Source organism: Cynocephalus volans, chromosome 1 (assembly GCF_027409185.1).
Source record: "Cynocephalus volans isolate mCynVol1 chromosome 1, mCynVol1.pri, whole genome shotgun sequence".
NCBI classification, from domain to species: domain Eukaryota; kingdom Metazoa; phylum Chordata; class Mammalia; order Dermoptera; family Cynocephalidae; genus Cynocephalus; species Cynocephalus volans.
In genome coordinates this window covers 53,767,386-53,784,694 of record NC_084460.1, presented here as the reverse complement: position 1 = coordinate 53,784,694, position 17,309 = coordinate 53,767,386, and the positions used below count along the sequence as shown (strand labels likewise).

Below are 17,309 nucleotides of genomic sequence, written 5' to 3'. Positions count from 1 at the left end.
AGGGCATCCCAGGGGCACTGGCAGCAACAGCCTCCAGCAGCAGTAGCAGCCTCCCTGTGGCCCCCCCAGGGGCATCCCAGGGGTGGAGACTGCTTTGGATCAGAGCCACTCATCCTTTATACTTAAGTCATAATCCAGGACACCTGGGTGCACATGTGCAATTATATTAGACAACCAAGGAACACCTGGGCACACGTGGCTATTTACATCAAATGCTCAGCAAGATTCTGAACATCTGAGGGGCCCTGACCATTTTTCTTCACTTTCCCTATAGTTTCTGTAGGTCAGAAGTCTGGGCATGGCATGGTTCAACCCGTTCTCTGCTCCAAGTCTCACAAGGCCAAAGTCAAGGTGTCGGCCAGTCTGTGTTCCTTTCTGCAGGCTCTGGAAGAATCCACTTCGTGTCTCACTCAGGCTGTTGGCCAAATTCAGTTTCTTGAGTTTGTAGGACTGAGGTTCTTGTCTCCTCATTGGCTGTCAGCTATGGGGATAAAGGTTGGGGGGGGGGTTGTCACATTGTGAAGGCCTTCTGCATTTCTTGGCTTGTGGCCCCTTCACAGCCAGTAATAGCAGGTGGAGTTTTTCTCATGCTTCCAACAACCTCTCTGAGCCCCTCCTGTCTCATCACACCTCTGCTTCCTCTTCTTCCCACCTCTCTTTCTCTCTGCCTCCAGCCAGAGAACTTTTTCTTTTACAGGTTCCTTAGAACCACCCACAAGACCCAGGATAAACTACCTACTTTAAAATTAGCTGAGTATTCACCTCAATCCCACCTGCAAAGGCCTCCACAGCAATGCCAGATTAGAGTCTGAGTCAACAGGGGTCAGGAGTCTTGGCGGGGGGCAGGCATCTTAAGAAACAAACAATAAACCCCAGAGCAATGACAAACTTCCCAAAGGTGGGTTGAGGTAGCAGTTCCTTTGTGGGACTTCACCTCCAAATTGATACTATATTCAAAAGGATGCTCTTTCAGGCCACGTGTCCCAGTGTGGTCCTGGTGCCTGGCCCTGGGCTTTGCTAACACAAACACTAAAGAGTCCGTATAAGTGGAATAGTGTTCCACACATACAAATTCATTTTGGTTGGTTGAAAGCATTCAAGTTACTATTCTGTCTACACCAGGTCTATTTTGGTCAGGGGCAAGCAGCTCCTAATTGTCTTTATTCTATTTTCAGACTCTTACAAGCAGTGGCTTAAGGGTACTGTGGTCAAAGGACAGTGACAGCCCAGAGCAAACACTTGGCCCACAAGGCGCTTGGGGAACTGGCAGCCCTGGCTCAGAGTTGGCGATGTAGATACACATTGATTCCACAACTTAATGTCACTTCTGTCAGCCCATCTGAGAGAGGAAGTTTTTAAAAACAGAGTCATTTAAAGTAGGGAAGCCTGAGGGCTTCAACATTGTCCAGGTCCACTTGGGAACTGCTTCTTACTCAGGCAACAGGACCCACCTTGCCAAGTCCACACCTTTCCCTAGCCAAAATCACTCACTGGCTTACCCAGCAAGGCCCTGAATGACTTCTGGCAGTTTCCAAAAATCAAATCCAAGTTGAAAAGGACAGGAAAAAAGAGTATTTAAAAGGATATGCCACAGGGCAGTGACTGCCATTTCTGAAAAGAATCTTAGAAATGTGTTAAATACTAATGTAGCATGGTGCAAGTATTAAACTCACCCATCGCACAAATATTTGTTTGAACACAATGAAAACAGTGCATTCAATGAGTAAATTTAACTCTTCAACATAATTACTCTCAAACATAACAGCATTTACATGTCAATATTTTTTCTACTTAGTGACTTTTTTTATAGGTCACATAACTTGGGTTAATTAGTATTAAGTTTGACTGGGAATGACAGAACATAGTCCTCCAACAAATGGTGGCTTAAGTTTATTTTCTCTCTTGTAAAGGTATACGACTCAGGTTCTAATAGCTGCCAGCATGAGGGAATCAGGCTCCTTCCACCATGTGACTCCACTGTGGGACGGCTCCGTGCCCATACTCACTGTCTGGCCCACCTTCATATCTGTGTCCCTGCCTGCAGGAAGAGGAAGGGGGACCCAGAATGCATGCCTGCTCTCTAGAGGACACTTAGAATTTGCACACACACTTCCGCTTCTGCAATGTAAATTCCTTTGGTCAGAACTTGGTCGCAGGGTCACATCTAGTTCAAGGAGGGCTGGGAAATGTAGTTTGCATTTGGAGAAGTCATTATCTTAGTTATACTAAATCTAGCCTTGGCTAGATTCAGGAGTTTCATTTCTTAGAAATGAGGAAAGAAGGGATAATAGGAGGGGAAAGGGAAGTAGTAATCTCTGCTGCAAACCAACCTTTTGGCCACCCCAGTATCTGCATGTGCCCTTCTTCCCACACACAGAACACACTCATCCCCTGCCCCCTGCAAAATCCCATCTAATCACTGCATCAGGCTCAAAATCCAGGACTCCAGGGTAAAGCACAGCCCTCTCCATAAGATGTGGTTGAGGCTCTTTATGGTGGACAGGGCAGCTGCAACGAACACCCCCATCTGGAAGGTGGAGACGGATAAACTCAGTGTTGGGAAAATATAAGAAAATGGTCAGGGCTCCTCAGATATTCAGAATCTTGCTGAGCATTTGATGTAAACGGACACGTGCTCTCAGGTGTTCCTTGGTTATTGTCTAGTGTAAGTGCCCACGTGCACCCAGGTGTGCTGGGTTATGGACTTAAGTATAAAGGATGAGTGGCTCCGATCCACAGTGCCGCCTATCCCCGGGACTGCTGCTGGATGTGGCTGTTAGTGTCCCCCAGGACCCTCTGCAAGGACACCACCACTGCCACTGCCGGACCTGTAAGCTACCAGACCTCTAAGCTGCTACTGCTGAGGAACCTGAAGATTGAGCCCGTGTCATCTGCCAACAGCTCCCAGAATCTGTCCGAATTACCTAGCATGGACCTGCATGTGAGGGGGCTGGGGACCCAGCCTGCCATGTGAGGGGTGTGGTGATCCAGTCTGTTCAATGGGTTTGAAGGGTCTGAGCCCTAGCTCTGACAGTATAAATGGAAATTTAGTATAACTAAGATAATAACTAAAATAGTGAAACATTTTGGCTTTAGTTATGATTTGCCTTGCTTGACAACTGGCGTAGTTGTGTAGCTTTACACAAAGTCACCATTGGCCCACACACACCAGCAAGTCCCAGCTGGCAGGAACAGCCGGGGCCCTCCCAGCATCGCCCACCACAGCCTGACCTGGCGCTCCTGGAGGTTCCTCCCGCCGGTGTCTTCACTGACACTCCTGATATGGGGCTCAGAGGCCAGCCCTCACCACAGCTGTGCACTCTTCACACTTTCCTTCTTGTTTTTCAGGTCGGTGGTTCCAGGGATTGCTTAGGGGTTGAATAATCACAGGCTTTTGCAGACCCGGCTGGTGGTGTCTTCAGCAAAATAGTTTTTCTTCAAAAACATAAACACTTCTGCCATATTTGTCTCCAGGGAGCTGTACCTGTTAAGACACAGTTTATAACGCTGAAGATTCTGGCCAATTCCTTCCGGGCCCCTACACTCGGACAATGCCACCTTTTCTTCAGCTCGATGGGGCCCACCTTGAGCCATCCAAAGTGATGTGCACAGCTGGGAAGGCAATGCCCTTAAAATGACCTTTGACACAAAGTTCCTATTGGGACAGGGCTCTAGTTTTATTTTCTGCTAAGTATACTGCTTTGCAGAAGCCATTTCTGTGACTGATGTAGTTTGAGAGACAGCCTTTGCTTTTTTTAACCCTGCAAGGCTCCAAATTACCAAGCTCTCAGTCAACTCTGGCTGCAGACCGCAGGCGGAGAGCATCTCCATTAGCACAGCTATGCTCCCTCCGTTCCTGCGCTTGGACCGGCCAGCAGTAGCCAAAGGCCATCCCTCAGCAGAACATTCCTAAAAGCAGGAAGCAGCAGCTAATGCATTTCTGCAGAATGAATTTCTCCTGCCATTTCCTACCACAATCCTTGTTCAGAACATGGGCTGCTTTTCACAACAAAACAGGGGACTGTATTTATCAAATGCTTTCTGTATGACAAGGGTTACCAGCCCACAATATTTGAGTCCTTGCCACCTAAACACATCCATTAAAGCCAAGGCCACATGCTTAAATTCTGCTACTTGTAGCTCATTTCTCTTGGTTCTATATTTTATATCAGTTAAAATTAGATTTGGCCATAAGTGATAGAAATGCAACATAGCAATGGCTTACACAAGATGCATTTAATGCTCCCTATAGTAGGGGGCTCCATGGTGTCGGAGACCTATGCCCCTCCTATCCTGTTGTCACACCATGCATCAGCTGTAATGGCAACATTGCAGGATGGCTGCCCAGCTCCAGCCATCAATTCTCATTCCAGCCAGTTGAAGGAGAAGAGGGAGAAGAGATAGACACATCCTCACCCTCCAAGGACACCTCATGGAAGCTTCCTTCCATTGGTCAGAATTTAGTCATGTGGCCATACCTAGCTGCAGTGGAGGATAGAAATGTCACTCCCATTCTGGGTGGCAAGTGCACAGTGAAAAGTCAGGGTTCTTTTACTGAGGAGGAAGAGGTAATGTGTATTAGGGCAATCAGAAGGCTCTGCAGCCTCATGCTTGCCTTATGCCAGGTCCGCTGCCAGCCAACCCAAACAGCCCTAGAAAAAACGCCTCATTATCAGTCTTTCCCTAGGTGGGCGAGCGAATTGCCCGAATTCCTCTTTCTCTCTGGTCCCCTTGGGAGGAGATGGGGGGAAGAGAGCCGTGAAGAGAGGTGAGCACAGCCGCCGGTCCCATCCAGTCCGTTAAAGGGCACTCAGACGCCGCGGGGGGGGGGGGGGGGGGGGTCTGTCGAGCAGTTCCGTTTATTATCACACAAGCACTTGCTTTTAAAGGCAAATGGGGAAGGGAGGTTTTTACATCCTCCAATCAGCTTAAAGGTTACTAGAGCATGCATCCTGTCTCAATGCCTAGCTATTGCAATCACGCAGTGTCCACGAGCGCAGAAGAGCGTATTTGGCCAATAAGGGCTAAGGCAAGGTTCCCGCAGACACTCCCACCATACTTCCTCCCGGCGCCCAGCGCCACATTAATACGCCCTTGTGGGCCCATAATGGCGCCTCTTGTAATGTCACTTAAGGTGGCGTTAGTCTTTAAGGCCCGATAGCCTTATATTTCAGTACTAGTGTCCTAGTGTTGGGAAGAGTTAAAGGACTGTTTTTACAGCTCCAGAATTTTTTATCCTCCTCCTTTATGGCAGATTTGTTTGGCCTCTGACACACACATTTTAAAGGAGACAATGACTCAAAAAAATTTGCAGTCTCTGCCACACAGAAAAATTCTCCAATGAGGGGGAAACAATCTCAGAAACATCCTGTCCCTGGCACTGTCTTGATTCCCTTGACAACTGCCAGAGATCATCTTTGAGGCAACCATTCCGATGTCTACTTCACAGAGACATAAAATGAGATGTCTAGTTTGGGAAAATGAAAGTTTTAAAAACTGAGATACCTTCTGTGTTTAGTAAATCATGAAAGTAAGCAAAAAACAGCTCAGATGAAAAGCTCCATAACACCAACAGGATTGTTATTGCACATGGAAAACCAAAATTGATGAAATGCAAAATAAATATTTAACTTCTGAGACTGCAGCTATCTTTGGATTGCTAAGTAATTTGCAGGCTAATGTTCTTAATAAAATCACATTTCCCCTGAAAATATTTACTATTTATGTTTTACTGCCTTCTTCATTGCCATTAGCAAGAACTCATTGAATTCACAAGCATATGTGAATTCCACTGGAGGCTAACAACTTTCACCAGAACCTCCTGGTGCTGATGTTTCTAATGGAAACCTTTTTAAGCATGTAGATAGACATGAGAATGAACTTGTGGGGAGATCCAGCCCACATCCAGGAAGTTTCCTGGCACACATCAGTTGGGGGAGGTGATAATAGAGAATATTGATTGGCATCTAAAGGGGAAGGCTGAAATATCATATGTCAGGGGTACTTCGTGAAGATGCCAACGGGGCCATACTCTCCACTGGATGTTATAACCCCAAGGATTGAGGCCTGTGAAAATGGTCAAGATCTGAAAAAAAAATATTAGCTTCAAAAGACACAAAGAAAACAGCAAAATCAAAATTAATAAATGTCTAATTAAATATCTACAAAGTATAACATTTTGCTCTCCTCAATTGTTAAATTTGGCATTCATGAATATTGGATGAGTATTTTATTACTTTTGAAAACAATCTGTTGGACAGAATCTCATAATGCAAGACTTCACAAATATGCACAACTGCCAAGATTTTATAACCAGCAGTAAATTTTAACAAGTTGCCCGTAGCCAAAAGCAAACTTGTTTAAAATCTTTCAAAATTTATACGTCAATATGTTGGGGTTTTTTTGAGCCAGTGTGTGGATACATCTTAATATGTTTGATATGATGTGGACTTTCCAAAAAGGATGTCTTAGAGAAGGAGGCATGCACACAATTTCTGTAAAGGGCCAGAAAGTAAATATGTTAGGCTTTGTGGGCCACGTGGTCTCTGCTGCTACTATTCAACTCTGCTGAGGTGGCATAAACGCAGCCACAGATGATACCCAAACAAGTGAGCATAGCTGTGTGCCAATAAAACTTTATTTACAAGAACAGATGGTGGGCCAGATTTGCCTTCTGACAGTAGTTTTCTGTTCCTTAGATCCAGGAAAGTCTAATAACCACCTATTGAACCCTGTTCAACAATTCAGGCTCAAAAGTACATTTTTCTAAAAAACTGCTTTTATCCTGAATTACACAGAAAATGTCCTAAATTGTCCTCTGAATCATCCCAGTATTAGAATGGCTGTTCTGCACACTCATGAGTCAGATTCAGACATTCCACTGCTTTGGAGATAATTTTTCTTCTTTTTCAGTTTCCAAAGCACCACAGAATGAATGGAGTAACTATGTAGAAACAGTAAAGATCTCTTAAAGTATTTGCATAGTTCTTCAGAAAGAAGGGGAAAGTACTAATGCTGAGCTAAAACTCACTGTTTAATATAATACTTTATTGATGTGATAGCAAAACACATGTTTCTCCTGATTTATCCTGGGGTAAATAAATAGAGAGGGCATTCACAAAAGATTATGCTCATTAATTATATAATTTTTTTTAGAATTTGGCCAGAGACTTTTAGCTATCCAATATATATATTAAACTGTTCTGGTAGCATTTTAAACTTTGCTTGGTCAGTCTCTTATCTATTACTCAGACGAGAAAACTGACTATAGGGTACGTGTCCTACTATATAAATTTTTTAAAGATTTTCTAAAGAAAACTTCCCCTCCCCAGCAACTTACACTAGCAGTAAGTGGACAAGTAAAAACCAATTAAAGTTTGTAGTTTTGTTTAAAGATAAAATCTAATCAGAACTTATTCATTCAAAGTCTCCTAAATTCTTTTACTCACATAATATATGCAAGTTAAATTATGTCAGTTCTTCATTTTTTAAAAGCATGTACTGCTTATAAAGTTTCAAGCATAGTCATTTTTCTCAGGATAATATATTTTATTATGTATCTAATCAGAAGTGAAAAGGGACCAATATTTTTTTTAAATCACTAAAAAATACTGATCACAATTATTCTAGAAAACACTTTCTTATTTACTTATCTTTTTTTACTTAAACTGAAGCAGAATGATAATTATAAAAATGTAAACAAACTTTAAAAATCTATTTTTATTTTTCTCCTGTATTACTGTTGCCAAATAGCTGGAAATCTATGGATAATATTTTCATTTGTCTCCAGATCTACTAATGGAAACAAAGAATAACAATTAAATTCAGGTTTCTGTAGAAAATCTGACAAATCAAATTTTAAAAAAGCATAAGCACTATTTCACTTTGGTTCAGGATGGCTGGTCTGAGACCATCAGATCATTTAACCCAGAGTAACAGTCTACCCTCATCCTAGGACTAGGAAGTAATTTAAAAAAATAAAGAACAAACGAAAATAATCTCTGAGTAGTGACTCCAAAAATATGCATTGTTCTAGAAGGAACACATGACTCAGAATGTATTTCTTCAAGTGGAGTAGTGCTGAACCCAAACAGTCCAGCAAACCAGGTAGCAGTTCCTGCTCCGAGAAGGTGAGGGGACTGAGGGTTTTGGCTCCATCTGTCCCTCCCTCCTGGCTGTAGACATGAGGCAGGTGGCGGGGTCACTTTCCAGCAGGTCAGCACCACGGAGCTTCTGGGGAAGCCGGGGAAGGGGAAGGAAGTCCTCAGGCTTGCACACGCAGCTAGTTTTCTCTAGGTTTATCTGAGGGACGAAGACTCCAACACAATGTTAAGGGCAGGCAGCCCATGTCTGCAAGGGTCACAGAAGTTTCTACAGACTCAGAAATGGCAGCCACGCTAATAAGAAAGATTCTGCCTTCACCGTCTCCGGCTAATGTCTGGGAGGAAACTGTGACGATTATGGTAGTGGCTATCCTGGGTAGGATGACCTGAGCCCCCCATTAGGATTTCCCACCCCCTCCCACCTTCTCACTGATTCATTCTTTGGGGTTCGCCCCCGCCTCCTGTGCCCTGAACCCCTCCCTTCTGTGACTCCACTGGGTCCTCCTTGGGACAATTGTCTTCTCTTTTCTGCATTTTACCATGTCTCCCGCCCGGGGCTCCTCCTTCCGACCCAGCAACGTGCTCCAGTCCATCCTTCACCTCTGCTTGTGCTTACTGCCTCCTGCCAAGAAGGCTGGTCCCCGCTCAGTCATGCCTTCCTCATCCCCGCCCCACTGTCACTCCTCAAACCACTGCTCACCTGGCCCATTCCCGGTTGAATGCCTAAGCCATGGCTTCATTCGTCCCTGACCAACGGTGATGTCCCAATCGCCATCTCCATCCAGGATGCTTCCTACCGTCATCCAGAGCCAGAACTCCAGTTGACCACTGGACAGCATCACAAGGATGTCCACAGGGACCTCAGACCCTACATCCTTGAAACCTCCTCATGTTTGTCCCCTGACCTGTTTCTCCTCCTCCCACACCCCCTCCTTCAATGTTCCCCAAGTGTAGTGTGCACACCCCACTACAGGATAAATCCAGCCCACCACCTGTTGTAAATAAAGCATTATTGGAACACAGCCAAGACCATTTATTTGTGTACTGTCTATGGCAGTTCTCATGCGACATCGGCAGAGTTGCACTGTCAGAACTGGCCCTCAAATTCTAAAATATTTACTGTCTGGCCCTTTACAGGAAGTTTGCTGACCCCTGCCACATTAGATGATTTTAGATGGCATGAGGACACACATTTATTTGAGTAGATAACTATTTTAATGTATATTTTAAAACATAATAACAAGTACATCAACTCCATAATTTCACAAATATCATGGCTTGGCTGACTATAAAGCAAAAAGTTAATTAAAATATGAGCTGATTTTGCAGAAATGCTTTAAGTAAATAATAGTGAGTGGGTGTGGGAAAATCGTCATGGTGGAAAGACCACAACTAAAGTTTGTAAAACTCTAGCCTGGCTCAGGCAATGACACCCCAACAACCTGGCTGTTCAAGAGTGAATCCTGGAGTTGTCTTCAACTCCCTCCCCCTTCCATCCTCTCAGACGCTTGTCATGTTCCTGGTTATGTCCCCTCTTCTCCAGCCCCATGGCCAGTGCCTTAAGTCAAGTCCTTACCTCCAGTCATCGTGGTAGAGGCTGGCAGGGAGTTAACCAAACTCGTGTCTTGTTCTTCTAGACACCCACTGAGATCACGTTTCCTGCCTCTCAGTTAGGTGTGGCTACATGACTGAGTATGGCCCATGAGATGCAGGTACGAGGGACATATACCTGGCCTATGAAGTCCTCCCTGCAATACCCTACTCTGTCCCTTTCCCGTCCTCCAGCGATGGGTCTCCAGATTCCTAACAGGTGGCAGAGCCATGAGGCAGAAGGAACCTGGGCCCCTGCACCACGCTTGGAAGGCTCCTGCTGAATACAGACGTGGGACTGTGACATGAGCAAGAAACGCACATCTTTTTTCCTTTTTTTTTTATGATCATTTTTTTTAAATTGAAAAACAACTGATTAAATATACTTGTGGGGTGCAGAGTTAAACAAATGCACATCTTTGCGTGAAGCCACTTGATGTGAGGGTGTCATGATTTTCTCCTTCCCAACAGTCCACCTCTCGCCATTTCCCACCCTCTCTCCAACTCCTCCTGCCTCTGGCCCACCCTGCACATAAGCACCAGAGACATTTTTTAGATCTCAGATCTGATTGTACAACTCCTAAAACCCTCTGGAGCAGTTCTTGGCCTCCAAATCCCCAAAGATATACAAACGTAAAGTCCACCAGCCCTCTCACCTGGCCCAGGCCAGGCTTCTGCCAGCACCTCTGCTGACCACTCACCACCCACATTCCTGCCTAGGGCCTCCTGCCATGTTCTGGGCCACTAGGCTCTTTCCCTCCTCCTGATCTTGGCAACTGCAGTTCCCTACTTTGCAAATGACTGTCCCCACCCACCAACCTCCACTCAGCAAACTTCAGTTCATCATTTGGGACCCAAGTCACCTCACTCTGAAGCCTTTTCTAGCTTTTTCTGGCCTGAGTGACTCAATAACTGTGTGCTGGATGAATAGAAGGAAGGAAGGAGAGGAGTGTTAGCCTATTCACCTTCCACTGCCTCTAGGAGGGTGCTTTCTGACTTACAAGCCAGTTCCGTCAACTTGGTGGGAACAGATTTAGCAAGAGACTTTCTCACCCACCACCAGCTAACTGTAATTACTGAGAGGTAAGGTCATGTGGAGCTTGGACGGTCACAATCCAAGGGCCCACAGTGGGTGGTGAGGAGAGGGCTGGGAAGGGCAGCCAAGGGGACCCAGAGATGCCACACATGTCCCCATTCTGATGGGACCACTTGGTTCCTGAGCTCTGGGCCATTCCCTCTCATGACTCTGGCAGTCTGGTCTCCAACTTCCCTCTGGCTCACAGAAGTAATCTTCCCAGGCCCTCCTTTTAGCAGGAAACACCTTTGGGCCCTGTGTCCACTGGTGCACGGGGCTTGGTGCCCACAGGTATACACGGGAACACTCACCACACCTCTGCCCCTCAGTGGGGACTGTGGTCACCATATGACCGTACAGCAGGAGGGTGGTGGGAGGGGAGGTGTGTGAGGGGGAAAGGAAGCTCTTGACAGCTAACAAACGGATATACCAGCTCTGGCCTGGGTGTTAGAAATCCTGTCACGTCCCTTCAGTAAAGCTGGTAGATCATTAATGCCAGACCTGGGGTGCACAGAGCAAAGCAGACTCTGCAGTGGGGTCTGTGCTGCGTGGATCCAACTTCAAAACCCCCACGGCCAATGGTATAGCAGTGGGTTTCCAAACCCTGATTCAGCAATTTTGGAGGCCCCATCAGATCAATAATTCATCATAAACCACCAGCTAAGTTAGAAAGCTCACAAGGAAAAGAACCAGGCTTTCTAATCTGCTTTTCTCCTTCTCTCACACCACCAAGTGCAGAGCTCTGAGTTTGCACTGAATTAAGCTGACTGCCTGCCTGGCAGAGAGCAGGGAGTGGTCCTCAGCTGGAATGCAGCCTTCTCCTGCCCCAACAGGAGGACACCTGCATCCCTGTCCACGAGGTCCACTTGGCATGAGGTGTGTGTGTGCATGTGTGTGTGAGTGCACATATGTGCACATATGTGAAAGTGGTAAGCCAGATACTATGTCACAATCACCATATATTTACATAGCAACATGATCTCATTGTGCACAGCACCATTCCAGAGAAAGCAGTAAAGCTGTCCCAACCCTGCTTTCCAGATGGAAAGCTGAGGCTTAGAAAATAGAGATTTCCCTGATATTGCTCCGTGATCAGATGGGCTGGTCTGGCATGCACCCCTGCCCTGGCTCTGCCCTCATAGCTTTATCACTGAAGCAACTTCTCTGAGCTCCTGTTTCCAGATCTGTCAACCTCAGCAGGCTGTAGTGAAGAATGCTTCTTTCACTGGTTTGTTGTTCTGTGACTGTGGGTAACACCCCAGTAATGACACAGGCCAGCTTTCGTGGAGGTTGCAGTCTGCTCAGGCAGAGATGCATAGAAACTTCTCTGTGGCTCATTCTGCATCTTCCTTGCCAACGATCAGGGCCTGATGAAGCATCCCACAGCCTGGACTCTGTGGATATGCAGCCCCCTGCCACAGGAGCCTGGCTTATCTGTTTTTAAGGAAGCTTCTAGACTTGGGGAAAATGTGTGTGTTGTTTTGCAGCAGCAGCCACCAGGTGTCACCCATTCTCAGGGCTCAGGAACAGGACTAAGGAGGCACCAAGTCCATGGTGGGCTTGGGGCTGTCACTGAGGCAGGAAGCTGGAGCTCCCACCCTGGGGACCACAACAGAAACCACAGGGATTGACATTGGGGAGACCCCAGGCAGCAACATGGGCTGGGCACACTGTCTCAGGCCACAATGACCCTGTCTATTGTCCACTCTGACAGCCAGAGGAGGGGACACCCAGGCCTGTCACCAGGTTTCACAAAATGGGATCCCAGGACCTCAAATCAGAAATTCGGATGAGCGGCCCAGGCCCACTAGAGCAGGGTCTGCAGACTTGAAGCTTGGGGATGGATGATTTATGATGATCTCCCCAAGTGCCCAGAGCCTGCAGCCTAAGTGCCTGTGCTGGAACCCCAAATCTACCACTTTCAAGGGCTGTGACCTTGGACACATTATCTATTCTCTTTGTTCTGCATTTATAGGTTCCTTTTATGCTTATTAGTCAGGTCCCAGTCCCAGCTTCCCTACAACGTGTGATGCTCCCTAGAGTCAGAACCTGCATGCACAGCTTCTTTGCACATCCCTTCCTGAGTGAGGGCCGCGCAAGCCTCCGTGACAGCAGCACGTGGACCCTCCCGGCTCCTGCCATTTAAGCCCACCCATGGGTTTGCCCAGCTCCCAAGCGCTTTCTAACCCTCTAAGAGTACATGTGGCTGTGCTGAGAAACCTCCCAGGATGCCTCTAACATCGGAGTCTTGCCCAATAGCCCTTCAGCACAGTCAAACCACATCTTTCACAATTTTGCAGAAAAAGAAGCTTCAGTCTGTCTTAAATTGGGTTCTACAAAGCAGCCCTGGAAGGAGGATTTCCATGAAAGGGATTGCTATGGATTGAATTATGTTGAAGCCCTGACCCTGATGTGATGGTATTTGGAGATGGGGCCTTTGGGAGGTGATTAGGTTTAGATGAGGTCATAAGGGTTGGGTCCTCATGATGGGATTAGTGCCCTATAAGAAGAAACACCAGGGAACTTGGTTTCTCCTTCTCTCTCTCGACCATGCATGGACACAGCAAGAAGGTGGATGTCTGCAAGCTCAGAAAAGAGGCCTCCCCAGAACTCAACCATGCTGGCACTCTGATCTGGGACTTCTGGCCTCTAGAATTGTGAGAAAACAAGTTTGTTTTTTAAGTCATCTAGTCTATGGTATTTTGCTTTAGCAGCCCAAAGAGTCTGATACCATGATCAAGGAGGAAGTGTCCTGGGTCAAGCCCAGAGCAGGGAGGGAAAGCAGAACCGACAGCCCGCTACAGGACAAGGGGAGCCCCCTGCCTGACTCAGCATCCTGCCACCCTTCCTCTCATCAGTTCCAGGGGGCGTCTGGGCCCTAGGAATACAGGTAAACCTGTAAAGCAAACCAGTGGGGGGCCCTCGTCATGGCTCCCCCATCAATGGTCCCCCGCAAGACAAGGGGAGGCAGACTCACCAGGTGAAGTGTCGGGTCAAGGGCGATTTGCTCCCGTTTCACTCTTCGTGTGGTGGGAGGGGAGGCTCTGTTCATTCCTTTGCTCGACCTTTCAGTGCCTGGGTGGAAACACACTTCCAGGGCAGGAAGAAGCCAGAGCCAGCCGTGCAGCAGAGTCTAGGGCCGGTCCACAAAGGCGAGTGTGTAGAAAGTGGACTCCCGCTGCAGCCGCCCGCACCTCAGCTCCCTGAGCTGCGTTGCTCGCCGGCTCTTTCCGATTCCTCTCCCTCCTGACCTTGCCCAGAGTCAGCTGGCATCCTGCTCAGAGGTGGGCCTGTTCACCTGTTCACTGGGCAAATGCTCATGAACCTGGGTCTCTGGGCACTGCCCAAGGAGCAAGGGTATCATGTAGGAAACAGACTGGCATCTGCCACATGGGGTGGCTGCCCAGGGGCCCACAGATCCCACCACGGAATCAGGCAGGGCCAGGCTGGTCTGGAGGCCTGCAAGTGCCCAGGGCCAAAGGGCCAGGCAGCCACACCCTCAGGCTCCCATGGTGCAAGGCCAGAGAGTGATGAGAAATGTAAGAGGGACAAGCGAGGGAAGGTACAAGCATGTTCCCATGTGGCTGGAGCCCAGGGAGGCAAGGAGGACAGAGAAACGAGGGCCAGAGGTGACAGAGGCCAGGTGGCAGAGGCTCCCATGGGCCTTTAAGGCCTTGTAGACTCTATCCCAGGTGCGATAGCAGCTGCTGGAAAGTTTTATACTGGACAGTGACGCGATGCAATTTGTGTTTTTAAAACACTGGTTGCTGTTATGGCTGAGATGATTTCTGATCACCCCTGGGTTTAGGGATACTTATTGGATTCCAGAAGACATATAAAAAAATGATAAAATCTGGGCCAATATGATATGTCCGTGAGGCTATATATACATGCATACACACACATGCATGTACATATATATGCAACATATCTATCTACATGCATATACATACATATGTGTACACGTGTGTGTGTGTATATACACAGTGAAGCCACATCACACCAAGGTAAACTGACGTAACACACTTAGCAAGAGAGGCAAGGTGTGGTCTGCCGCAAACAGCCCAGGGGACCCTGCTTGCCAGCTCCCAGTGCCAGCAGCACTGGATTGAGATGCTGCACCCCCAGAGCCCCATCTGTTTTAACCCCCGTGGGCCTCTCAGAGGAAGATTGTTAAGATGCCGGCCCTTTGTGCAACATGGCCCCTCCCCAGATGCTTAATAGTCAGGCACGGTGGTCCATATTGGGCCAGAGGAAGATGCCATGCCAGCCTCCAGCCTGGCTTCTTCCTAAGGTAGACTTAGGGGCAATTTTGCCTCCAGCCAACTGTAGGTCGTAACCCCACACTACATATGACTCCACTGTGGCCGACAGCACCACTGCCCCTCTCTGGGCCTCTCTGGGCTCAGCCACTGGAGTCAAACTGTGTGCCAGGACTTACAACTACTCAGAGATACTGCAGCGAGAGCATTTGAATTTCATTTTAATCATTCGCAAATTATTTCAATAATAATATTTAGTATTTTTACAATTTAATGGAAAACAGTTTACATCTTTTTAAACCCCTCCCCAACATGTTAATTTGGGATGCCATGTTAATTTGCTTTTATGAAACTTGAATGCAGCTTTTGGTCCCATGTTTGATGAATCAAAAAGAATCCTAATATAAATTGAGCTACTTAAAAACTGTTACTGTTTGAAACTGCTTGCTGGTGTATATCAAAATTGTTTTTAAAAACAAAATTACAACAATGTGAGGCAATGAATTAAGTGCTAAGAAACATAATTTTGCAAACTTCATCCACAACATCCAACTCTGATTTTTTTTTTAATCAGAATCACTATTTTTATTGGTTATTTTGACAATAGGTACGTGTTATAAATGTCAGTGCACACAAAATCAGCACTGAAAAAAAGCTACTCTTACCTGTTTTATTTATAATGGAGTTCTTTGAAGGATCTTATTTGAAAAAAAAATTCTCCTCCTAAAAATGATTAGGCAAAAGATTGACTAGATCTGTAAGCCCCCCTTAGCTCAAAATTTCTATAAGTCTGTGAAGAAACATGGCAGAGAAACATTCAGCCTATGGCTGAGTTCTTAGTGACTCGGCAACAAAAGAAATGTGGCCGGGGCTGAAAAACTCTCATAGCTTTGAGTTACTGGATATATGTGTGCCTTAACTACTTCTACTCCAAGTTCCACATTCACTTTTCCTTTAGTTTGTTTGGATGTCGGGCATATTTTTACCACCTCTTCTCTTCCAAATTTCCCATTATCAGGGCTTTCCACAGCTATTAGACAGAACAATAAGGTAATTGTTTTGATGGTAACATCAATGTCTGTACTTAACGGGAGCAGAGTATCTGTTTTTCACACCTACTGGCTCCAAGAGTATACAACGCCACAACCCTTAAATGTAAGAAGGATGAAATGTTTACTGGTTTCATATAAATTACCAAAGGATGCAAATACATAAATAGAAATTCTTGCAATCATATTGTTTTTCACTTTTGTACTAAAGATATAGTAATTCTAGTGAGAACAGTGTATGCTGCTACTCCCAGAAGAAATCTACAGACAAGTTTTATGGTTGCTTTGTGGAGGAAGAGCATGAGAATATTAGATCTGCAAACTCTTTCTTGGGTCCACAAACACCCAGTAAGACTTCCTCTAGAGATACCACAGCTGTGATCCCAACACATGTGAACAACAGCCCCCCACCCCCACCCCCCAGGATTCAAGACCAGCTACAGAGCTTGCAAAGGCAGTGCAAAATGAAAATATGGGGCCCCTTGGTCAAAAATTAAGAATTTCAAGTTGGCACTAGTAGAGCACTGAAACAAGCATGGGCCCTCCTAAATGTGGGGCCTGTGCAATGGCACAGGTCCCCTGTCCATGAAGTGGGCCCCACCAGAATCAGAGGGACATGTCCTTCAATGCATGAGCCCTTCAATATGGATTCATGCTGTCAACTTTGTGCCAAGAGGGGCAGCACATTTTTTTCTTAGCCCAAACACAGCCTGAGCAAAGATATGAAATTATAGTGATCTTGAATTCATTGTTACAAGCTTTCCCTCATAAACACTGGATGTGATACCATGGCTCTTTGGATCTTGATTATCTCTTTTAGTTTTATGCCAGAAAATTACATTTTTGTTAAAGTAGTAGCTAGTGAAACTGGTGACGTCCAAATTAGGGCTATATATGAGGCCTGTATTAATAGTGCTGTGCCAAAGTCAGTTTTCTAGGTTTGATAAGGCCGTGGTTATGGAAGATGTTATTCTTGGGGGAGGCTGGGAAGTGTCCATAGGAACTCTCCACGCTATTTTTGCACCTTCTTGTGAGTCTAAAATTATTCCATAAAGATCATTTTACAAAGCAAAGCAGTAATTCTAGAATTTGTATGTAGAATATATAAAGATATGATGCAGAGGGAAAGCCAGGGATTCATTTGACAGAAATCTCTGGGTTGGAATTTGGTCAGGGCTAAAGTCATGGGCTCTTAACCATATAGATTATCTCTGGTGCCCTTAGATAGACA

General features: G+C 46.2%; 1 protein-coding gene across 1 annotated transcript in view; it reads right to left on the bottom strand.

Annotated features, from left to right (window-relative positions):
* Positions 1-3,384: 3,384 nt before the first annotated feature.
* Positions 3,385-17,309, bottom strand: part of CDH26 (cadherin 26) — a 46,145-nt gene continuing 32,220 nt past the window's right edge. Inside the window, 4 exon segments of the mRNA XM_063096491.1 lie at positions 3,385-3,612; positions 3,781-3,909; positions 8,045-8,194; positions 13,745-13,900. Coding sequence (XP_062952561.1) covers positions 3,385-3,612; positions 3,781-3,909; positions 8,045-8,194; positions 13,745-13,900 — 663 coding nt within the window.